The sequence below is a fragment of the Pleuronectes platessa genome, chromosome 14 (genome assembly GCF_947347685.1).
Source record: "Pleuronectes platessa chromosome 14, fPlePla1.1, whole genome shotgun sequence".
Lineage (NCBI taxonomy): Eukaryota > Metazoa > Chordata > Actinopteri > Pleuronectiformes > Pleuronectidae > Pleuronectes > Pleuronectes platessa.
In genome coordinates this window covers 22,315,704-22,340,734 of record NC_070639.1, presented here as the reverse complement: position 1 = coordinate 22,340,734, position 25,031 = coordinate 22,315,704, and the positions used below count along the sequence as shown (strand labels likewise).

Sequence of the window (25,031 nt, the reverse complement as noted above, 5' to 3'; positions counted from 1 at the left end):
CTTCCTCCTCCTCCGTCCTTATCTCTTCACCGGCATCTCCTCATGTCCCGTGGCTCCGAGGGGTTTAAAGACGGATCACGTTTTGAAAGGAAGCGACACGAGACCCCGAAGGAATCACTGGAAACTATGAGAAACTTGTGAACATGGGTGTAGTTCTCCCACAGCCACAGAGCCTGTGAGAGGATGGTTATGGGAGAGGGCTGACAAAAGAGGGGAGGGATGATGGGATGGTGGGAGGGGGGGGGGGGGAGGAAAATTAGGCCCGCCAGCATTCTTCTCATTTAAAGCTGTAACTACACAAAAAAAAAAGAAAAAAGGAAGGCACTCACTGCAGTCGGGGCTGGGTCTGCTCGCTGCTTACAAGGAGAGGCACTCTGGTCCTCATGGTGGTGCAGTGATAACCTGGACACCTTTTCTATTTTTTTTGTGGGAGCTTTTTTTCTTTGCACACACACGGGACGGCTCATGTCTTTCTTCTAGACACGATGGGCTCTGTGCGTTTAAGGACTTTCCTTTTTCTGGTGGTCTCCGTAGCCCAGGTTTTGATCGTTACATGTCAAGACGCGGACAGTGGTAAGTGGAACCCCCCCCACCCCCCCCCCCCCCCCCCCCCCCCCCATTCTTCTCTGCTGTTTGGTTGCTGTTTGGTTCTCAATGTGTGAAGTTGGCTGAAACCTCAATCGTTGACTTGTTGTGTGAAGAAGTTGTGTTTTAGTTGGAGCAGCTTCTTTATTGTCTTTGTGGTTTAAAGTCTCCTAAAAGTGTGTTTTTATTTATTGCTGAAGGAAAAAGGATAATTCGGATAATTCTTATTCTGTTAATTTCCTACCCTGTGTATTGGTTTTATTTCTCCAATCTTATTTCTGCTGGTTCAGGACGACCTTATTGTCCAATGCCTTGTTTTCTACTGGACACCAGTGACTTCATGTAGAAACAACGCAGAACATGAGAAGCTGCATCTCTATTGTCGGGGCTTTGAGACGAACCCTACTTGGTCATTGAAGAGCAGTTTCACAGAAGAAGATGAAGATGAGAGGAGCTCGGCTGTGATCATCCAGAAAACATCTGTCAGTGATCACAGGTGATGTCACCGTCAGGCATAGAGAAGGGGAAACCAGCACCTTTGGAAACATTCATGAAGTGTTACCCCAACCCCCCCCCCCCACCTCCCCCACCCCTCCCTCCTCATTCGCTCTACATTGTACATCTGCTAAAAGAATTCGAGCAGCGGAGCTCGAGCGCCTCTGAGGGAACACAGCCTGGGCGCTAATGCAGGGCAGATGTGAGGAGACATGAGAAGCTGCTGGACGCTCTGAGTTCCTGAGAGCGCCCTGATGTCTTCAGCTGGAAACTCACCTCAGTGTTCTTGTTTTCTACTTGAACTGTGCTTTTCTTTTTCCTCCTCTGGAGTGTTTGCTGTCCTGTGTCGTCACAGGGATTGTGTTGTTTCTACATGTATGATGTCATGGCCCACACTGAGCCCGGGGGGGTTTATTGGACGGGGGCCCCTGATAGAAGTTTGACGTTGAGCAGTGCAGCACAGACAGAACTGTTTATTATTATTAAGACATTTCTCCTCTCTGGATAATTTAACTTCTTCTCATTATTTCATTAACTAAAATGAGTTGGCTTTACTCTTTAAGTTGAACGTGTAGAGACGGTTGTGGGATAGAGGGGACCGGATATAGCACCACCTTGTGGTGAATGAAACACAGAGCCCGTAATGTGTCTCAAACTCTGCTGAAGAAATTATTCATCTCTACTATTGTTGCTCCCATTTGAAGAAACACTGATTTAAACATATTTTAAACATTTCCTGGAAACAAGCTGCAACTCGATATCATTCTGCTGCTCTGACATGAGGCCGGGGGGGAATTAACTCATGCTGGTGTTGAGTAGAACAAGAGTTGTTAGAGGCTGAGTTTAAATGTGCTCCTCCGCCCTTGTTGGGAAACCGTCTGAGTCCATGTTTGTTCAGGAGAAGCAGTGATCCTGCTTCTTTCCATGGAACAGTGGTGAGTGAGGTGATTGCATCTCCACCGAATACAAACCGTGGAAAGTTGGTGGATTTCGTTGAGTCAGGGAAAATGTGGTTCACCAGAGTTTTGTGAGACAATGTTCTTGTGTGTGTGTATGTGTGTGTGTGTGTGTGTGTGTGTGTGTGACGGGAATGGTTATTGATGTGCAGACTTCTGGGCATTTTACAGTCCAACTTTTTATCATTGGTGTAGTTGTGTGAATAAAATGTATCCAGAACCCCCCAGAACAACCAGTAAAACTTAGAACACTTACAGTTTGATAAATATTGACCCTGAGGTGCACGTGGTCATGGATACAATTACCAGTGGAGCGCCATTTTACTTTTTACAGGGAACTCGAATGGACTATTGCTGAATCTTAATGAAACCAAATTGTAAGCAGACATTGAACTCTGAGAAAAGTCTTAACCCAACATTTTTCAGTCTGATCCTAACTGGAAAAAGGTCTTTGCTGAGGTCACTGGGACCATTGGACAGATTTCTGAGGGCTTTGGAATTCGAAATAAATCAAATCAAAAACATATTTAAAGCAAATGTTGCAAATGTCTGCTCAATGCAATGATCCGGGTCTCGATGGAAGCCACATGCCTGCACATGTGCAGAAAGTTCCCTCGCAGAAGAACACAAGTTGGCAAATGAGATCAAGCAGCAGACGTTAAAAAGCTCACAATGGGAAAATGGTGACGCCAGCACAGATTATGGGATAAAAATACAAAACAGCTTCTCGAACAAAACCTGCAGCTCGCGGTACACTGGAAGAAGCTGAGGTGTGGAGTGAGGGCTCAGGATATGAACATGGAAAAAGGAAAAAAAATTGAAAACTGACGCCAATAACATGAAAACGCGACTTTGTGCCCAGAGTTTAAACACAGATTCAAGCCTGAGTGTGTGTCTGTGTGTGTGTGTGTGTGTGTGTTTAAACATTAATCCTCCATAGCTGTAAAACGTCTTCAAAGATGCCTCTTAGCGCCTGACATCAAAGCCACCAGACGCCCAGTCTCTGTGAAACCAGCAGCTCACTGGGATTCGTTGGCAGAGTTGCACTAGTCCCAATGGTCACAGGGTTTATTTGATAGCCATCGCAAATCTACTTGTTGAAAAGTTCTCCCTCACTGAGAGAAAAAAAGAACCCAAATCAACCAAAGCTACATTAGCTCACTCTGTCTCTCTCTAAATTGCTTCCAGTTGTTTTTGCCACATCACTGACAGAGAAACAAATGGTCTGTTTTCTACCGAAGCCCCAAACGTCCAAACATGTGAATTCACCCAGGTCCACAGACGGCTCTGATGGGAAACACATGCTGCATTTCTGAGCTATGACCTGATTACACGCCTCTTTCCCTCCACGGTTAAAAAGGGGGTCGTGCTCACGAGATCCCACCCGGTCCTGGACTCTGAGTTCGACCCAGATCCTCTCAGGTGTCTGATGTGTGGTGTCTGGACCTGGGACGTCCCGGTGGCACAGGGGACTGCTCCATGGGAACTACTTATAAACCAAATGATTGCAGTCAGCAAATGGAGGCGCGGGGTGAGGGTGTGGAGGGGGGGGGGATGACTTCCAGATGTTAAAATAGTTGCTTTGGCAGTATTTGGAAAATATATTGAGAAAAACATAAAATAAAAGCTTTAACCTTCAGGATAATTGGGAGGGGAGGAGGAAGGCTGATGTAAGACATAACGGGACCATATTCCTTTAAAGGGGGACTGGAGCATGGATCGATGTGGTGCTCACTGGCTCTTGGTTCTTCCTCAACAGCCTGAGAACAGACAATCCCCCCCCCATCCTTACACTAAACACCTCCACAGGTTCAAGTTAAAGTAACTATTTGTTCCAAAGCCGTGCAATTAGGGCTCCTCCTGGTCAGGTTTCCCAGTGCTTGATTGACACTTCCCCACCGGTCCTCCCCTGTGATCCTCTCGGCCGGGTCCATGTGGGAGGTGGACAGGAGGATGACAGGAGGATGACAGGAGGATGACAGGAGGATGACAGGGCCACGTAAACCCACGAGGGGCCGGGGTTCCCAGGCGCTGTAATTGTCTTAATTTCATTCTGACTGAAAACGTGCCAGTGCTCCCATTACAACGTTTTGTAAACGAGTAGATTAAACTAATTCCAGTTGATTTAGAGTTAAATGTGTTGAGTCCCATTTATGCTGAGACGAAACAAGTTCAAAATGTCCCACACACATGAGGTTCAATTAACTGGGCCTGTGAAGGGAGTGGAAAAATGTTACAATCTGAAAAAAACTTTATTGACAGCCGCAGGGACATTGCTTTGTGACAGCTGCACAACACACAGGCAGGAAAAAGGAAGTTAATACTCGTAAAGAAGTAAATACTACTACAACAAAATACTATTAGCTGCACAATAAGAATATAAGATACACATCCCTCAGTATCCAGGTGGATGATGTCACATGTAGTTCCCAGGTTAGCTGAGGGCAGTGTAAACAGTGGAATGTATTACGGATGCAGCTCAGCCAATCAGGTTCATGTCTGAGCTGCAGAGACATCCCATCTTGTCCGTCTGGGAGCAGGTGATGGTCTCTTGTAGCAATGTCTCCCTGATGTCCCTCTGTCTTCTTACTCATCCGTCTTATTGTCCGGTGATCTCAGGTTTCACATGATGACAGAGAAGTGATGCACGACTCTTCCTCCTTCTGTTTTCCTTCTTCACTTCATTCCTCCTCCTCCTCCTCCTTCTGGACTCTCTGCTCAAGGGTCGCCCAGGGAATATAAAGCTGATGACATCATCAGGGTTGTATTACAAACTCAAGTCAGCGTATGTCAAGCAGAGAGGGTCTAAAGGTGATATTCAGTTGCATTGTGGGTAGCTGGACTGAAGCTGAAGCCTAAAATGCGATTTCATCTCCTGTCAGTCGTCACTCTTCATAGAAGTGCTGCTGGAGTCTGTCTAGTCATCCCTATAGTCACTGATTGTTTCTTGTCATCGGACGAAAGGCTCACATGATTCCTCTTAACTATTAAAAAGTGATATTGTCCATCGCTGAGTGCCAGGAGAGCAAACACGACTGTCATCATGTTCCTGCTTCTGAGGAGTCGGCCATCGTGAAGCTCCGCCTGAACTCTGAGTGTTTGTGCAGCTGCTTGTAGTTTCTGTCCAGGTTGACTTTTGGCCTCTGGAGCTTTTCTGTAGGTCGGCAGGTCTGAGTCTAATGTGGCACCACCTCCGCACATGTTCCCAGTCCCCCCCCCGGTGAGAGCGCTGTGATTGCTTGCAAATCGTCCAATTACACGACACGTGGTGACGAGGTGAGGATCAGGTAATGAGTCAGCAAATTAGATTTACACTGGCTGCTGAGTGGATTTTCAAAATTAAACAAAGAAGAATTCTATCATCAGTAATTAAAAATGACATCATAATAGATCCTATGTACGAGTGACCTCTACATTATTTAGACACAGCTTTCTTATTGGTGTATCACCTCATAAACCCTGTGACACCACCGTGTGTCCGACCCTCAGACACCTACTTGTCTCCACACCACAGTTTGGTGACCGGCGGCCATAATTGCAGGTTGGGCTGCAGCCTAAATTCTACGTTGTGGACTCGGTCGTTGTGTATTACGACTTGTGAGGGTGAACCGGCGGAGCTGCTTGGGTGTTGGTGGGTGAGCGGGGGTTAGCAATGTGGTGCCAGATTATGTTTAGGCCCTTAACAACTTGTTGGACAGCTGATTGACTTAACAGGGAAATGCCTTAAGTGCAGCATAGGACCTTGAGCTACTTTTTGAAAATCCAGCCGGTCCTCCTGCTCTCAGTAATCAGATTACTCCAGTGTGTTGCGTGGCATGATCTTATATTTGTCTGGTTCTTTTGGAAAGGTTTTTGTTTATGTGCTGAATATTCCTGAAGCCAGTAGAATTGAATAAAAGTCTGGAAGCGGTGAGGATTTGAGATTTACAGAATGTACCAAGGTCTCCCATAGAACATGGATGTTCAGCAGGAGGCTCATGTTCAGGGGGAGAAATATTAGGCTGAGAGGAGACGCCAGTAGAAGCAGAGCTGGCGTCTCCACTCGGCATCACTGCCAACAGCTCAGCAGAGAAGATGATGTTTCTAGAAATGTCTTCTCCGATCCCACTCATCGCGTTCACAAAGGGACGATATGTGTATGAGCTCGAGAAGCAGAGAAAGCACATGTGATCAATGAGCTGAGGAGATTCTAGATATTAAACAGACGGATGTTTTATTGGATCATTCCATAGAGGCTGCTACCCGACATCTTTAAAAACCTCCCGTTGGAAAGTCAGTTATTCTGTGAATTTCCTTGCAACACAATGTGAGTCTGTGCCGCACCGTCCACTCACTGTTCCCTCAAAACAGACACTTCTCTCATTCGAACCAATGACATGTGGAAACGTCTGCTTGTAGCCGGTGACTCACGGCTGCCATTCGACCTCCATGATGTCACCCAGTGGATGAACGGCTGCTGCAGCAGAGAAGAGTTTCTGAAAGAGCCCGACTGAGTGAGGACGATTTGGAAAAAAAAGCTTTAGTTGGATTTCAAGCGTCTGCACTTCTCCGACCTTTCGTTGTTTGTACATCTTGTAAAGTTCTAAAAACGTTTCAGCCGAGAGAGCAACAAATCCAGATTCCAGACTTTGAAACTATCCACACGCAGGACTTCAACTGAAAACACTCATTAAACATGCTTTAGAATAAAAGCAGAGCCCCATTCGTTTACCTAAGGAAAAAGCTTCCGGCAGAATAACCGTGTATTACTGTTCATATCAGGCTTCAGTTCAGCTTTAAACTGTGGTGTGCAACATGTCAGTCTTTATTTACCTGGGCTAAGTTACAGATCTAAGTACAGGCTTTGAGTCTTGATTTCTATTTAACCTTCTCCTCTTCTTGTTTGGAGCCACTGATGTGACCTGGGGTTTAGATAGCTTTCAACACACAAGGCTAGGAAAGGAGTAAAATATGATCCTGTTTTTTTAACTACTGGTTTGAGGGATGAAGAGGAAGGAGAAGCAGATGAAGATCAGAGGAGGAAGAGCACAGGGGTGTGAGAGAAACAAGGAGGAGGAGGAGGAGGAGGAAGAGGAGGAGAAGAGGAGTCACAGCAGGAACGGTGGATAAGAGCTGGAAAAAACAAGAGTGAGAATGTGAAAGGGAGTGGAAGAAGTGAGGGAAGCCCACGGGGCACATTGGTACATGTCTACCAGAGGAAATATCCCCTCAGCCTGTGCACGGCCACGCACTGGTCCCACTCCAGCACAGGAAGTCATGTCAAAGTGGAATTTCCTCTGATAGGCTGCATGTTTTGGCTCTGCAGCTCGCTGTTATCCAAAAGATAAGACACACACCAAATCAAAACATAGGACCAAAGCATTATTTGATGTTATTCTCGCCTTTTGTGCAGCCACAGAATTAAGAAAACTCTCAGGCGTTGGTATTTCAGTGTAGAAACACATTTGCTTCTCTTCTCTCTCTCTGTTGGAATCTGCCTTTCGGGTAGAGGACGTTTCTGAGGCTCTCACAGCTGCTGATGACATGTTGAATAAAGAATGCAGCTGTTACTGATAGAAAGGAGGAGTCAGTGCAAACAAACTGCGACACATCTGCAAGAAATAACCCCCCCGCTCTCAGCTACAGTTGTGTTTCACTGCTTTCCTGCCACAACGTCAAGTCGTGGGTTGGATATACATTCTCCTCGTTAGAGCCTGAATGATACTGGATCATTGGGCAGATATGAAACATTTAATATCTGATTAGACAACAACAAAGTGTGTGTGTGTGTGTGTGTGTGTGTGTGTGTGTGTGTGTATACATATTTAAAAGTTCTGCTCTGAAGTTACCCTGGGAATACAAATACATTTGATTCGTTTTTATACTATTTCTTTTTCTAACTTCCAACTTCTTTGGCTGATTTAAAATCTGTAAAACAATTTATATCCTATATCGAGCTGCACACGTCACACTTCTCACATTAGATCTGGGTTCGTCTCTCAGTGTGTGTGTGTATGTGTGTGTCTGTGTGTGAGAGAGGGAGAGAGACTTTGAAGTAGATTTTATTACAATTAAACATGAAGCTTGATTAAGTAATATGTCGTTTCATGGGCGGATCTTTTCAAACAAGTGGCCCAGACACACTTTAACAGTTTCTTCTGAGGAGACGTTTATTTGAGACAAACCTAAATTGAAGGCAGCTGCATCCCGGCCTTTACGATGAAGACTGTTGATCCGCCCCTTGAAGGAATAAAATCACTGCAACAAAACTTATCAGAAAGTGATCAACTGAAGCTTAGGTCCATTAAAACGTGCTCTTAATGTGAAAGTCTACTGTCTGGGTTAATAATATGGGCTTTATATTCAGACTTATACCCTGTAGGAAAGATAAAGGAACTTTTCTCCTGCAACATGTACTTTTTAATTGTAATTTTTATTTTGTTTGTCACTGATATTGATAAGTTGTCTGCTCTTTGGATCGTCTGGATTTTACTGATATCAACATTATTTGAGAGATTTAAAATAAATGAGGGATGAGAATTATCTATCTTTGCTAAGTTTTAATATATTGTATTGTATTGTATATACATAAATAAACAACTTTGATATAAAGCACGTTCTGAGCAATTGTAAATTTGTCACTGCTCTCTAGTGGACAGATTATGTAATGAAGAACCAGTTTCTAAACTACCTCAACTGTCTTTGTGTATCTTTTGTAATAAAATGCGGCAATTTCTGTCAAAGTTAACACAATATCTTGTTGATTATCTAATAATTTATCTGCAATCAGTACATTTTTAGGGGGTTAAATCTTGTTCACTTCTTATCCAGGCCCGACTGACCTCACAAGACTGAACAGTGCACGACCTCTGACCTCATCCCCTCGGTCTCTGTCCCCAGCATTTACAAATTGCAGGTTGCAGGAAACTTCAATGCCTTTCATTTAGTATTTAAAGGGAAAGTGATATATGCATGTGTCCCCTGAGGCATCAGGCCTGACTGGTGTCACCACAGGGGGCCACACAGGCAGTGTCGACTTTCAGGCTCTCCTCCCCTGCTGACATATCTGCAGTGTTCACCCCAGACAATATTAATAGCCTCTGTTTGGCTTCAGATAGGAGTGAGTCATGCAGAGTCCTCAGTGCTTTGTACCTGCAGCGAGAGTCACTGGAAACCACCCGAGCGTCTTTCCCTCCGTGTTTTCAGTCGAGCTCAGTAATAATGAATAACGCTGGCGAGTGGGAGACGAGCTGATGTGGTTCACCTGGAGTTAAGTCATGGTTTCCATCTTACAGAGGATACTGGGCTCGCTCCAAATCAAGCAAACATCTGCCCAGACACGTTTTCTCTTCACAGATTCGCTCTCTGCTCACAGAAGAGTCTCTACAACGTGAGCTCTGTGTTTCAGCTTCAGGACGGCAACACAGCTGCATTTCTGTAAATCACTTTTCAAACATGAAAGTGTGCTGGACGAATCGAGGGTTTGTTTTCTGCTTTGGAAAAGTTCTGCAGGATGTTGTGGCGCCGAGCCCCGAATCTACTTCCTCACCTGTTTTTATTCCTTTAAACTTCTTTTGATAAACAGGTTGTGAAATTTAATGTCATATAAATTCTATTATTTTAATCAATATAACAGTGAGTGAGTAAAAATCTGGTTTAACCTTTAAAGAACTCAAGGGACATGATTGAAAGGACCTGTATTCTTTTTTCAAAATAAGAGAACTGGCTAAATCTCACCACTTAATGCAAGTATAGATAATGTAAAGCTTATGGCCTCATAATGTGCAGTCCAGATGAAAATGTAAATATTTATGGGAAACACCCTCTGCCTGATGAGCAGTTCATAGAACACAGCGTACGTCGGTGTCATGGCCGAGCAGCTGCATCATTTCCCCGAGTCTTTAAAATAACAAAAGAGAGGCAGCGACCTAATGGCTGTTGATCGTGTATAAGCAAGGAGAACAAGGAAGGGAGGAGCGAGAGGAGCGAGAGGAGCGAGAGGAGCGTGAGGGCGAAGTCAAGAAGGGTGACCGCGTGCTTTGATAGGGATCAGGACAAAGGAAAGGAGGATGGAAGGAGCTTTGACGAGGATATGAGAAGACACAACGTGAAAAGGAAAAAGTGGGATTTAGAAAGAAGTGCCTCCGGGCCACCATCTGGTTTGAGGAGCGGGTTGCAGTATCTTCAAACTGCTGTAGCAACGCAGGTCAGACAAAATGTGGAGGCAATAAATCTCCTGCCTCTGGGGCTTTCTCTCCTCGCCACCGATAGGACGCCTCATAAAACCAGTCTGAGACCTTCCCCACCTCAGGAATGACAATGGCTGAACATGTGCCGTCCATTCTTTGACTTTCACAGGTCAGCAAGTCAGTGGTTAGGAATATTCCAAAACCTTTAAACTGGGACCATATGCTGAGTGTGTTGTGTTGTGTTGTGTGTAGTTTGGTGCACGATAGTGTGTTTGTCAGATGAGTGTGATGTTGATTTACAGACAGCAAAAAAAGCCACAACCCTGCTATGAGGAAATGATGATGACTTTGTGTTGATGCAACAACTTTCATCAACAAGCGTCAGTGATTATGCTCGTGTTCTCCAACATGATCACAGAGAGATGCTGGGACTAGTGGGAGGTGGTGGAGGTGTGTGTGTGTGTGTGTTGAGGGGGTGGGGGGGGGGGGGGCAATCTAGGGAAACCGATGACTTCAGCAATAACTGATTCAATTTTCTGTCTGAGATTTGAAAGTTAGTGGAACTTTATTAGCTGTCTGGTGGGTTTTATTTTTTCAGAAAGCGTCCCTGCTACTCTGGATGATCCACAGAAAACACTTTCTTGGGATTTTCTGATTCTATAGAATTCTTTTAGTTCCTTTCTGCCCTTACACCATGAATCTACTGTGTCTACAGAGACAGGGGAAAGCTTACCTTGAACTCTAAGCTTCATTAAAACCCTTTAATTACAGATTTGTTGTAAATTAATTGCATTTTATTCATAATTAACCTTTTTCAATGTATAAAGGTATAAGTAAATGTATCTGTTGCAGCAGCAGAGTCAGATTCTAAGTGAAACACACTAATGCTTGTGCAGTATCTCTCCAACACATTGTGCTGGGAGACACTTTAACTCCCAGTTCCTCTGTGAACAGAGAATCCACAGTTTATCTTTCACATCTGGCCGTGCGCTCTGTTGATGTCGAACCCCAGGGAGCTCTGACCCCTTGTATACGTTACCGCTCTGCTCTGGTAAACTGGAACATCTGACGTCACCCATTTTCCTTCACTGCATACCTTCTATCACATGACCCAGCCAAACGTGATGTGGTTAATCAACACAATTAACCCCTTAATGCCTGAATTAATTTACAATTATATAAAGCTATATTATTTGTGTTTTTGGCTGTCATACAGATGCTTAAATAATTGGAGATTGTTCATTTCAATATAGCATATACAATAGATATAAAATTAAGGTATGAGGCAAATTAGCGACATTAGGCATAATGGGACATAACCTTAATTTAACTAATTTTCCAGTCTCTGGTTTGTAGATTGATGCTTTTGATTGAAATTGAATAACAACATATCTTTCCGTACAATCATTGCTGTTCCATCATCACAGTATTTCAAATACAGCTTAATACCTCAAAATAGCTTTGCTGCACAGTCCCAAGGGCCTTGTATATATTTTCCACTCCGACCACTAGATGGCGGCAGAGTTAAGACCGGAATGGGGTTTCGCGAATTCGCGACATTCGTCCACAAGGGGTTAACAGGTTTACAGGAACAGGGGGGGGGGGGGAGATATTATCAGGGGTTATTAATTATGATGGGAAATCCTTAGTCAGCATATTTTGGTTGCACTGATTATCTGCAGGGATTATTTTTGTGGTAACGCCATCTTCTCCTGTGATGACAGTCAGGTTCCAGCATCCTGTTCACATCTGGTGAAGTGTGTTTCTTTTTTATTTAGCTTGATCGATGTCATCAATCATTCAGATTTTATTTGAATGGCCCAAATTACAGTTTCCCTCAAAGGGCTTGTGAACTGGATCCATCCTGAGCTGATGTGAAAAGCACATGTTTGACCAGGAACTCACAAACAGAAAGTTCACCTGCTTTGTGTCGGTTGTGTTGTCGCAGATGAAGCTGGCGACTTTAACTGTGGAAAATCAAACTGGTTGTGTGATGATATTAACATCGGTGTTTACAGTCCAAGTGAATTGTGATACAATCTGGAGACGAGCTTTGTGTCTTTGCCGTCAGATTTCTGCTCCGATCCAGAAAACTAAATAATCCAAAGAGCGTATGTGTTGTCGCAGAGAAACATGAACAGAACTGAGTATAAGACAAACCAGAAGAATATTCCTCATGAAGACAGATCCTATTCTGTGCTGGAGCAGAAGAGCAGATCTTGTCTCAGTGGTTTCATGCCTGAACGGGATGAGGCCGCCCTGGTGTTGAACTTTGACCCCCACCTTTGTGACAGCCTCAGGCTGAACCAACCAGGGTCAAGCTTTTGGCATTTATACCAAAGACCTCCTTCGCTGTGCAGTAGCTCACGTTTCCATTGCAACGGCTTCTGTTTTTCTATTTCTGTAATGCAGAATATTATTCAGTTGGGACTTTATGATAAATAACTCATAAACTGTCGCCTCAGCCGTCAAGGGGCAATTATTATTTTTTAATTCTATTCTGCCGAGTTCCTTCCCACAGCTAATTTAATTTTAAAAAGATAATTCTCTGATGGGGATTTTTACCTTACAGGTTTGTACGGCCACATTTACCAGCTCTTCTCTAAAATATACATGCAAACAGATGGAAATGAATCAGATCCAAAGCGAGAGGACGCAGAGAGTGCATCAGCAGAATAGATGGAGGCGAGGGGGGGGGGAGGGTAATTCACCAGGACCACAATCCTCCCTGGGCTGATCATGTGATGGGAACAGATCATAACTGTGGTTTAGCCTCTGTACAGGAGGACCCGTTGGAGATGGGGCCTGTTGCTGGAAAAAAGCCTTGACAAGCAATCAGAGAGCTGCTTATTCAGTTCAACTGTTCCTGGCCTGAGCCTCCTACACCCCCCCCCCCCCCCCCCCTCCCTGGAGGTACTGAGCTGTGTAAGTGGCAGCCGAGGTGAAGAGCGTGTTCAAACTGGATCGCTCTCTCTGATTTCAAGCCCTGTCAACATAAAGCAGTGGATCCTGAACGCTGTGGAGTATTGAGTATTATTCTGACATATTAAGATCCTCACTGCAGACAGGGCCAGCAGGGCGGTGACTAACACAAGGGAGGCGACTCCCCTTTTGAAGGAGGACGCCGTGTTGACGTGTTGAGCCCGGGAGGCCACCGTCCTGATGATGTTTGTGGCGCGGCCGGTTTATAGACGGCTTCATTAAGAGAAGCAGCTGCAGAGCCCCCCCCCCCCTTGCAGCTGTAACTCATCTGGACAAGGACTCACGCCATTAACCGTGTTGTTGTGGCCGGTTGCCCTCAGTGAAATGAAGAGATGGACTCACAGTGATCTCGATGGCCACTATCTTTTCCGAATATGAGTCAGATGGAGGCTCTGGGTTTTGGGCTTGCACAGGAAATGAGAGATCCAGTTTAAAATGACTCATTGTTTCCATAAGGTCATTTTCTAGCCCCCCCCCCCCCCCCCCCCGACTTCTGGCTGCAATTGATTCTCCCCAAAACGCTCTGTGAGTATTTCCATATTAGCCAAGGAAAATCCATAAACTACCCACTTTTCTTTTTTACCTCCTCACATCTGCCAACTACATCACATCTGTGGCAACGCCCCCCCCCCCCTCTAAACCCCCGGTTGAGTTCCCGATGACCTCAGAGAGGAGGCTGGCTTCTCCGTTATCTGTCTGATGAAGTGATCGGTGCAGAGCAGACACATGAGTCATGTCGAGGAGCTCCAGACTCCGTGTTTTAAAAACCAGGAGAGGAAACCGTCTGACCACTTCGCTGACTGGTGGAAAGTCAAGCAGGAATGGTGGGAGGGGGGGGGGGGGGGATGCCTTTTCGCTGCTGTCACGATTTGAACTGTGGCTCTTACGGCGTCTGTGGAAAAGTGTGAGGCCTGCGATGAATTAGCCCGAGAGGAGAGGAAAGAGTGAGCGTCCCTCTCCTCCAGCCCTCGAGGCTTGTGGTGAGGTTTTTAAGGCTGATCCGGGAAGAAAAAAAACACACACTTCTCTTCCAGTAAATTTCAAACTCTCGCAACAAATCCCTTAAAAATCCGTCAAGGGGTAAAATCTCCCTGCAGCCGAAAGAGGTGAAAAGTGTTGAGGAGTGTGAAGTTTTTTCAAAATGGCCTCACAAATCACGTGAAATACACAACTCTCGTTACCCAGAGCTCTGGATCTGATTTTAAAAGAAAGGCCACAACTCAGTCAGGGTTAGGGTTAGTCGGACGTTTGAACGACAGGAAACTTCTGAATATGTCGTGTTTCTTTAAAAGTCGTAAAACACTTTTGCGCCGACAGAACAAGACTGAGAAACCTCCAGGTTGATCTTCTGAAGTACACACAGATAAAGGCTGCAGTCCTGTGTTGTGGGTCAATGGGCGTTAACAATTGCATCATCAACTCTGTGTGAATGTTGTTTTGTTTTCTTATCGTTTATAATTAGAGTCCAAACTGAGGCCGGATAAAAAAACACCAGGAAGCTTTGAACTTCAAAATGTGGAGACTTTTCTTTTTGATGTTAATTTGATGAAGATTTGATGTTGATTAGGAAACACGATATTTAAACGACTTATTTCTCAAGTTGAGAGATTTTCAAATGACCCAAAAATGATGTGAAAAAGAAATGTGGTTTGTGGGTTTGACCTCAATAGTCGAATATTTTTGAGGAATCAGATGTCATGAGCATAAAGTGTCTGATCACATGATGCATCTGTAGAAACCTTGAGTTTCCTTTTAATTAGAAGACGTCCCAACATCTCACCCGTTAAGGAGAGTTTAAATGTAGTTAACCATTCCTTGTCACTTTCTGATTTTGTACCAAGAGTCTTATAGTGTCTCCTCTTTTATAAAGTTTCACACATGGTGACCCTTGACCTCATCACTGCATATAGAACCTTTAGGTTGAATTACTCTCTACCACATATTATTTTTGTTATGTCCAATGATGGAAGCCAAAGTAGAAGCTCTTTCACTTGTAAATTACTTTTGATCATGAATAATATTCTGCAGTTATGCGCATTGAACTTTTCTCGTTGAACTAATCAGCCTTGAACCCTCACATAGTGCTCTGTAGGAGATTAGTGGAGTATATACATAATGTTTCAGTTATGTTTTATGAACACTTGTTTGTGTTTCCTAAGTCACCTTTGTCGAGTTGTGTACGTGTGTATCTTCAACATCTCTCATGTACAACTATTCTTAGTGATGTGTTTAATTTCACTGAGAGACGCTCAATCAAGTGCATCAACATTCATGATCAATATACATCTTAAAGTTTATGTCACAGGTTAAAGCTACTCGCTGTCCGATGCTTGTCTAAATTAAACATTTTTGCATGAGGCCTCATTATAAGCAGACTGAGGCTAGTGAGGTTTCCACCACAGGTTTGAGTCTGTGTTCTCCTCAATGTGGCTTCTCTGAGGTTAAAACCCACTTCTATGAACCATCAGCTGTCAGGTTCCGCTCTGCAGCTTCTGGTTTAGTGGCTGGACACCAACCTGCCTCACCTGTGTGAAGCTCGGAGCTGCCACCTGCTGTTTGCAATGGGAACAGGTAAAAGCCTCGGAGCATCCTGTCTGCAGATGTGACAGATGTGGACTTGGATCCTGTTTAAAGTCAGACAGTTTTTCACATTGAGGTTGCACAGTGAATTCTAAACACAAACTGCTGAATGAGATGTCTGGGAGAGACAGCCGGTGGTTGCAGGGTTTCGTCTTTTGAACATGTGTCAAGTTCTTTAGAGACGCTGCCTCTGGAGGAGATGATCTCATGTCTCACCACTGGAGACTTACAGTGAATTCCAGAATATCTCTCTCTGAAATGCACGGTGCAAACAGAATATACATGTTGTATACAGCATTATATTTATCTTATAAAACCCTGCAGTGTTAACACAGAGGACAGTGACTCAGTGACTGGTTCCCTCGAGGCAGCTGCTGGGAGGAGGATTAAATAGTTTAATTTCCCAGAGGCTGTGGGGACATGTTAGTTCAGGCCTCAGCCCCTGAACAGAAAGCAGAGCTACTTCACTCTTTGTTTGTCTTTTTAAAGGATTCAGACACGTGTGGTTTAATCTCTGCATGTGGACACTCGGACTAAAGGTACATGTCTCAGTTCAAGTCCTGGTTTATTGGTTTAAGCCTTAAAAGGATCATAATGGAAAACAGGTTTTCTCATCGGTTGCTTTTAATTAACTGACACAAATCTGATAAACTAAAAGAGAGTGTTCCCCCCCCCCCCCCCCCCCCCCGCTGTCTGTTCCAGGAGATGACCTGAGCTGCACGGCTGATGGCCAGGTCTACACCAACAGGGACATCTGGAAGCCCGAGCCATGCCGGATCTGTGTGTGCGACAGCGGCCAGGTCCTGTGCGATGAGATCCAGTGCGATGACGTGACCAACTGTGACAAGGTGGCGATCCCGGACGGCGAGTGCTGCCCGGTGTGTCAGACCGACTCAGGCGGCGGAGGCGGAGGCGGCGGAGGCGGTGGAGGCGGCTCTTTCGGTGGGTGAGCAGTCGCCCCCTGTGGTTATTCCTCACCTGAAGGAAACAAACACTGTCTGTTCAAGGGAAAGGCTTCTACTTGTAGAGGGGAGGTCACATGACATGTCCTCACACAGACAAACACAAAGTTTAAAACTTTAAAATAAGTAAAGCAATAACAACAGTAACAGCATCCTGACCCTGAGGGACGTGTTTGATTGGTTGTCAGGGACTGGATCAGAACCAGTGAACAACTTTCAGTCCATTATGAGGCCGCTGCCCTCACCCGCTCAGAATGAGTGACATCAGGTCGATGGTGTTAATTGACTGGTTAGCCTTTGCTTACCTTGTCTGACCTGCTTACTGATTCTCTCTGTAACTGGGTCACTATGCAGTCACGATGTAGATGTGGTTGAATGAATAATGAGATTTATTTTGTTGCTTTTCCCTTAATGCAGGTGGAGACCGGGTCTCTAAGGTCAGTCACAGCTTCATCACTTTGGATATTTCTGCTTTTTTTAACAATTCTAGTGATGTTATTAAATATGTGTGATGTAAGTTTTAAAATCATTTCTTCAATTCTATTCTTCTTTTGCTTATTCAGGGTCAGAAGGGTGAACCCGGAGATGTCCCACTCGTGAGTGTTTAATAACTCTAAACCTTTTACACAGGCTTTCTAATCAATCTCCTAACCAATCCAAATGCAGCATCTAACTGTTTTCTTTTCTTTTATAATTCCCTGCAGGTCACTGGTATCAGAGGTCGTCCTGGAGCGATGGTGAGACTCAGGATATCTTAGTTTCTTGAGAATGTCTCTCGGGTTTTGCCAGTGAAGGCTCAACTACCTGAATAGACACTAGATGGCATGAGAGGACAGTTACCTCCTGTAGAACTTCACCTTAAAAGGAAAAAAGTCATTGTTGACATTGTTGTGATATGTGATCATTTTGTCTTCTTCTTGATTTACCACAGGGACCTCCCGGCTCTCCAGGAGACAGAGGACAACGAGGGAACAAAGGACGGCCTGTATGTCACATCCTCTAATGTCCACACAACATAACCTTTCACATTATATATCTTTCAAATTGTATTTAGGCATTTTTTAGAAGGGATATATAACAGTACAGAATAAAATATATAAAATGCAATGTAATACTTTAGAGAGTGGGTTTGTTAGCAGGTTAAATGAAGCGTCTTGTCCTTAAAGTCCATCTGAGTCTCCCTTCATGAGTCTCAGTCCCTCACATGACATCTGACCCCTGATCCCACTGAGGTCATGAGAATGACTCTGTTGCTTTTAACTCAAAGTGAAAATAAATACACCAGCTCTATTAAAAAAAGGTTTTTTTTCAGCTCAAGGGCAAAAGACCAAGAGTCAGAATGTAATGTAAAGTGGAAAGTTTGATGTATTATGTGCTTACCAAGCAGAAGTGTAGCAGGGTGATGAATGAACGGGCCCCTCCGGACTCCCATTCCGGTTGAGGTCGGCGTTCTAGGTTGATTTATTGGAACATAACCAATGGTTTCCTTCCTGCACGGCTACAGAAATTAGTCTGCATCATTTCTGTCAAACTGGATCCACTCTGAAACCAAAAGCAAAAATCAAATAATATAAATGAACACAATAAAATAGGTTGTTTTTTCATAGCCACACAATAATAGTGTTCATAGTGTATTCATCATTCTTATATCATACCTTACCTCTTAATACTGTTCATATTCCATTTATATTTCTAACTGTACTTCCTATTTATTTACATATTCCACTATGCACAATACTCTGCACTTTTACTGCCTTTTTTTGCACTTCTGGTTAGATGCTAAACTGCATTTCATTGTATATGTACTTGTAATGTGCAATGACAATAAAGTTTAATCTAATCTAAAAAAAATCATCTAATAATGTGAGACTGAAAATGGCCGAGCAATGAAACAAGTGACTCAGCAGCGATTGTGTGTTTTCTGCTCCACAGGGCCTTCGGGGTTCCGCGGGTTACGATGGAGAGCCTGGTGTGCCTGGTAATCCTGGTGAAGCTGGACCTCCAGGACCGCCCTCACACCCGGGAGTGAGTCCAGCAGGCAGCACACGCGTGTTCATCCACAGTTCATTCATGTGTCGGCCGTCAGACTTATTGTTCTCACCACAGAATGAAATATATGAAGTCTACACACATGATTAAATGCTCATCGGATGTCAGCAGCCACCACTGTGCATGCTGGGATGTTAAATCATATTAATGCAGAGAACAGGCACAATACACACCAAATGATTAATTCTGCATACTTACATTGTTTGGTTTACATCATTTACTCCCACTTGTCTCACTTGTAAATGGCAAATTCATTGTGATTAAATCCAGCGAAGCTAAGATGAAGTGTGTGTGCTCCACCTGTAGGGTCTGGGAGCCCAGATGGCCTCTGGGTTCGATGGGAAGTCGGCTCCCCAGGGCATGATGACCGGCTCCAGGGTAAGAAGACGTCAGCGTCCCATGAGACAGCCTCGTCTGTCTGTGTTTTATAAAACACTTATCCAGAAAAAGGGAGACATCTTTTTTAATCTATAGCTGTGTGTCAGAAAAACTGTTTTTTCTCTCCGTGTGTAGCTTTGGCAGAGAACGGTGACAGACTGGTAATTAAGAACAGCCCAATGGGACAGTGTCACATGTGTGCACTGGCTGCCAGTACCTATTTAATCTGTTTTTAACCTGGGCTCTAAGGAGAAGGGGGTTCAATATGTTTTTTTAGAATGTAAATAATTCTACAATTTCACATTTCTACTTTTACTTGATGTAGTGATTTAGACTTGAGGAGAAACTCCATCAATTTAATGTTTCACCTTAGATGTAAAACAGTCACTGACACAACTTCAGATAACCTGTCAGTCAAGTTAGTAAACTCATTGGATCCTACATTTCCCATGATGCATTTCTCTGCTAGAACATCTCAGTCCACTAAACCCATGCTCTCTTTTCTATCATCTATAATAACATGATTAGGAAAGATGTCTCCAGAGCTGCATAAAACCTATGATACAACATTGTACAGCTTTGTGTGGAACTTGTGATGAACACCTGAAGTGTTTCTTTAAACACACATATTGGGTTGTTTCCCATGTAGTTTGTTGAAGTAAAACCTCTGCTTAATATACAGTATATACCTTATACATAAACTCATACAAACACATCCTCCTCCATAATTCTGGATCTAATGCAGGAAGTGATCGATGTTGTAGAACATTATCCTTGATAACTTCTAAATGCTTCATGCTGAGGAATGAGAAATGTTGTCGTGCGCAATAATTTAAGAGCTTGTATTGATTGAACTTAATATAATTTAAACCCATATCTGTGGAAGAACATAAAGCATATTTGTTTTGTTTTATAGCTTGTCAGCCTCTGATTTCAGATTGACTTATCAACATATTGAACAATATCTGAGCTCACAAGGCCGAGTGCAGAACTTATCCCCAAAAATGGGATAATGCACATTTGTTTACATGAATAATATATTAGTGTAAAACAACTAATCATTTACAGTTAAACAATTTTGTCTCATTTAATACTATTCATAGAATGTTTTATCAGCTGCAACAGCATAATAAAATATCTACATTGTAAACTGACCAAACCCATTGATCGACCGCTAATACACAACCACACAGCTTTTCAATCCATGTCCCTTGTTTAACTGAATCCCTATGAAGACGAGTGGATTGGAGTAGATGTGTGTGTTTGTATTTACATGTACACACAAGTTTGTTGTTGAAGTTTGAATTCTGTCCATTGTCTGATTTCTCGTGGTGTTGGTTTCAGGGAGAAGCCGGAGCACGAGGACCTGCTGGACCCAACGGAGCGCCCGTAAGTCCAAAAGAGCTTCTACACATGTAGATTGAAGCTGCACAATAACCACTGATCATACTTCAGTGCTGATTCGATCCCTGTTTATATTTGAATGTTTTATTCTTGTAGGGTCATGCTGGACCACAGGGGCCTCCTGGAGAAGTTGGAGATCCAGGACACATGGTACAACATAAATCTTCTTGTTGATTTGCGTGATTTAAATCATTCATGTGAGTGTTAGTAACTGTGTTGTTGTGTCTTCAGGGTCCATCTGGTCAAAGGGGACCTGAGGGCCCTCCAGGGAAACCAGGTGAAGATGTAAGTATGAAATTTGAAACTAGGGGAAATTAAACCACAGCATTTTTTACATAACAATCAGCTAATTCATATTCCCCACAGTTTGAAAGAGCTGCATTTATAACAGTTTATAAAGCTGCTTGAGTGACAAACAGGATCTGAGCCTTCAAAGTTTAGCATTGATGTAACTAGGCCTTTAAATCCAAACACTTTCCATGGATACATTTCATGCTTCTTCTTTCATGGGTTAGTGAATGAGAATAAAAGACTTCACGTCGGTGACAGTGTCATAAAAACTGTGCAATGAAAGGATTTGGTTTCCACAAGAAGTCAGTAATTGAGCCTGTGTCTCCAAAGCAAACACAAGCAGAGGCAGATTGCATTAAGAACGGTGTAGACAAAACCCATCTGCAGTATAAAGCTCCAGTTCCACACATCCTGGATTCCCAGTACATTATGTTGTAAAAACACTTTTTCACTAACATTAAACCGGAGAGAATAAATCTGACGTGTGTTTCACTGACAGTCATTTCAATCTGGTTAATTTCCTCACACAGGGAGAAGCTGGCAAATCAGGAAATCCTGGAGAAATGGGATTCACCGGATCAGCAGTAAGCTTCTCCGCCCCGTGCATCACGCAACGGTTGTAACCTCCTGTTTCTGGTCTATGAAGGATTCTCTGGATATAACTGATAATGGTTTTCATGTGCACACATTGTAGGGTGCCAGAGGATTTCCTGGTACTCCAGGGCCTCCTGGACTGAAGGGTCACAAAGTGAGTACAAGCTGTCCAGCACATTTCTTATGAAACAAGCTTGAATGGTACATGTACTTCATTTTGTCTCATTTAACACAACAATGGCGTTTGTCCTCCTTGTCACCAGGGTCACGGTGGAATTATAGGCCAAAAAGGTGAAACTGGAACTGTTGGATCCAAGGTAACAGTCTGTCTCTTTGATTGATGGGTTGAATGATTGACTGCTAAGGTCAATGATCTGAAATAAGTTGTGTGTCCGCGCTGTAACCACAACAATCTGTTGTCTCTGGTTTTCTAGGGTGCCAATGGGCCCTCTGGTCCAATGGGAGGATCTGGACCCATGGTGAGTTATATTCTGAGAGCTGAAGTTTCAGTTGCTCGTAGTTTACCTTCTGCTCTTATCTCGAATGAGACAAGGTCGAATCCAAATACTAAATACAAAAAACCCTCTGAACCTACTCACCTTAAACATAAGCACTGGCTAGGGGACAGCTGTAATTGATCACTGTGTGTGTGTGTGTGTGTCACTACAGGGTCCTGCTGGGATGCCGGGGGAGAGAGGGCGATCTGGACCCGGTGGCATCGCTGTAAGATGATATCACCGTGTTACTTCTTTTCTTTAATGCCTCTAATATCCATGTTGTTGTCCAGTATTGTCTCTTTGTCGAGCTCATCCCTCACAGGGTGACTATCCAACATCCATGTGATTCATACATCCAAGTGAACAGTCTTTGTCTTCTAGGGAAAACGTGGGCCTCCTGGTAACATTGGAAAAATCGGTCCGATGGTAAGTCAGCGTTCACCCTGTTGCAGATTGATGTTATACCTAAATATGCAGCATGACATCATCATTAGACTTTTTAGTTCTTTATTAAACTCTGGTTTTCACTTCTGTTTATTTTCCAGGGTCCCCTGGGTCTCAGTGGCCCCCCTGGATATCCAGGAACCCCAGGAATGAAGGCAAGTATAGAGAAACCTCTCGTCCTTCATCTGCAGTGAACACTCAATGCTCTTATTAGACAATTAACAGTGAATATTTGGTTTCTTAATTGTATAACTTATTATCGAAAGCATAAACAAACACTGTAGTCAATATATTCAAAGCCAGACGTGTCATTGTGATACTTGATTTCTTTCCGTAGGGACAACCTGGCCCCACAGGAGTCCGAGGTCCTGAGGGCCCACAGGGACAGAGAGGAGAGACAGGTCATCTGGGTAGAGCTGGACCAGTCGGCCTGACGGTAAATCTCTTGTTCTACTAACACTGACACATCACATACAGTAAGATCGTAAGGATGTTTTTAGATCTGCTGTGATTAGAAACTTCACTGTAGCTACTGCTCTGACTTGATGATCTAATCAAAGAACTTCTGTTTCTCCAAGGGACCCGGTGGTACAGACGGTGGCCCCGGGGCCAAAGGACCAGTGGTATGTAAACAGTTACTTAAATCACAATGTGTATATATTCATGGAGGTCAGATGTAACACGACTGATTGACTGATTATTCTTCACAGGGAAATATTGGTCCACAAGGTAATGGCGGCCATCTTGGACCTTCTGGCCCACCAGGACCTCAGGGAAGCACCGGTCAGCCTGGTATCAAAGGACAACTGGTAACATGGATTTTAGTCTGGAAAATGTTGAAAGTTCTGGTCACTGTAGTTGTTTTTTTTATCCTGACTAAACATTCTTGAATGATTGTGTTTCAGGGAGATGTTGGTGTTGGAGGATTCAAAGGAGAAGCTGGACCCAAAGGAGAATTTGTAAGTTTCTAAAGTCTCGATTCTGCAATTTAAGACAATAAGAATAAGCTGGATGAGTTAAACATACTAGTGAAAGTCAAATCAGTTAACTTTTGACAACGACGATGCAAGATGAGGAAGTCTTGGTTTCATGTGTACTCTGGTCTGTTTCTAGGGTCCGTCAGGCTCCCAGGGTGTGATCGGACCTCAGGGTGAGGAAGGAAAGCGAGGACAACGTGGAGATGCCGGTTCTGTCGGCCCTGCCGGTCCTGTTGGCGAGAGGGTGAGTCAGCGTCTTGCCTCCTAATGTTACAGTGATAGAGCTGCACTTCGGGTCAGGGGTCATTGGGAGGGGGGAGGGGGGGGGGGGGGGGGGGGCAGTAATCTGGCAAACAGTGGAAGGTGAAGTAGTGTGGGACATTGGAAATCATACCACTTATAAGGGGGGGTATATTGACTCATGGATAATGGAAAACATGGTGGATAACACACTCACTTTCCTGCAAGGAGGTCCCGGGTTAAAATCCCAGGCAGCTGTGGCCTTGCACTGCGAAATTTGCGCGTGTGTGTGTGTCTTTGAGTAGTTTCCTCCTGGAGCTCTGGCTTCTTTCCACAGTCCAGAAATAAGCCTGACTGGAGATTCTTAATCTCCCATAGACGAGCGACTGCCCTCACAATTACCAGAACGAAAAAAGAAAGATGAACGATAGTTTTCCAAGAAACATTTGGTCTTACGGGTCTAGATGCAGCTTCTCTACTTAGGGAACAATGTGTTCTTTACTTCAGTGATCCTATTGAACACAGTTGTAACCAGCTTTCTGTGTGACTGTGATTCAGTGTGTAACTGGTTGATGTGTTTTCCGTAGGGAGGTCCCGGTAACAGAGGATTCCCCGGTGCTGATGGGCTCCCAGGACCTAAGGTACAATATATTTTACACTTACTGTTTCTATAGGTTGGTTTACTGAAGTATAACAAACATGTAAATACTAACATCAGCGTGGATTAATCATCTTTGTCTTTTTTTCTGAAGGGTGCTGTAGGAGATCGTGGCACATCTGGACCCCCAGGACCCAAAGCCTCCGTAGGAGACCCTGGTCGTACAGGAGAACCTGGTCTGCCAGGAGCAAGGGTAACACTGGAGCTGGACATTTTACCTTTGAGCCTGACTATCTGTTCATCCTTGATTTCTGTCTCCATATCATACTTGAGTTACATATTTGATCTTTGTTTCCAAAGGGTCTTACTGGCACTCCTGGAGTCCAGGGGGCAGAGGGCAAGCCAGGACCCCTGGTAAGTCACAGTGCTCAATAACAATGAGTCATTGGACATAGTGTAAAATTTGTTATAATAATTATAATCACTCAAAGCTAGCTTGAAGATGACAAATTCAGTGAGGTCACAGTGATGTTTGTTTCTTTCCTAGGGAGCCGCAGGTGAGGATGGACGTCCGGGCCCTGCAGGGTCCATTGGAAACCGAGGCCCAGCAGGAACTATGGGAGTTCCCGGCCCTAAGGGCTTCAATGTAAGGCTGCTGAGTCACTCAACACTTCACATCAACAGTCTGATCGGTCACATCATCGACTTTATTCTGAAATATGTTTTACTTTGAAAGGGTGATCCAGGAAAGACAGGTGAACAGGGATCTGCTGGAGTGTCCGGTCAAAGAGTGAGTATTGGGCCTCACTTCATTTTTCACACATATTGACA

The 25,031-nt window shown here is 44.0% G+C and overlaps 1 protein-coding gene across 1 annotated transcript in view; it reads left to right on the top strand.

Annotated features, from left to right (window-relative positions):
• The first annotated feature begins 285 nt into the window (after positions 1–285).
• Positions 286–25,031, top strand: part of col5a2a (collagen, type V, alpha 2a) — a 34,204-nt gene continuing 9,458 nt past the window's right edge. The window contains exons 1-28 of the mRNA XM_053440016.1: positions 286–573; positions 16,469–16,708; positions 17,146–17,165; positions 17,292–17,324; positions 17,433–17,465; positions 17,660–17,713; positions 18,661–18,753; positions 19,084–19,155; positions 20,500–20,544; positions 20,656–20,709; positions 20,791–20,844; positions 21,381–21,434; positions 21,545–21,598; positions 21,708–21,761; positions 21,879–21,923; positions 22,114–22,167; positions 22,323–22,367; positions 22,487–22,540; positions 22,723–22,821; positions 22,964–23,008; positions 23,096–23,194; positions 23,291–23,344; positions 23,499–23,606; positions 24,190–24,243; positions 24,355–24,453; positions 24,561–24,614; positions 24,748–24,846; positions 24,937–24,990. Coding sequence (XP_053295991.1) covers positions 486–573; positions 16,469–16,708; positions 17,146–17,165; positions 17,292–17,324; positions 17,433–17,465; positions 17,660–17,713; positions 18,661–18,753; positions 19,084–19,155; positions 20,500–20,544; positions 20,656–20,709; positions 20,791–20,844; positions 21,381–21,434; positions 21,545–21,598; positions 21,708–21,761; positions 21,879–21,923; positions 22,114–22,167; positions 22,323–22,367; positions 22,487–22,540; positions 22,723–22,821; positions 22,964–23,008; positions 23,096–23,194; positions 23,291–23,344; positions 23,499–23,606; positions 24,190–24,243; positions 24,355–24,453; positions 24,561–24,614; positions 24,748–24,846; positions 24,937–24,990 — 1,911 coding nt within the window. The 5' untranslated portion in view covers positions 286–485. The remainder of the gene's footprint in view (positions 574–16,468; positions 16,709–17,145; positions 17,166–17,291; positions 17,325–17,432; positions 17,466–17,659; positions 17,714–18,660; positions 18,754–19,083; positions 19,156–20,499; positions 20,545–20,655; positions 20,710–20,790; positions 20,845–21,380; positions 21,435–21,544; positions 21,599–21,707; positions 21,762–21,878; positions 21,924–22,113; positions 22,168–22,322; positions 22,368–22,486; positions 22,541–22,722; positions 22,822–22,963; positions 23,009–23,095; positions 23,195–23,290; positions 23,345–23,498; positions 23,607–24,189; positions 24,244–24,354; positions 24,454–24,560; positions 24,615–24,747; positions 24,847–24,936; positions 24,991–25,031) is intronic.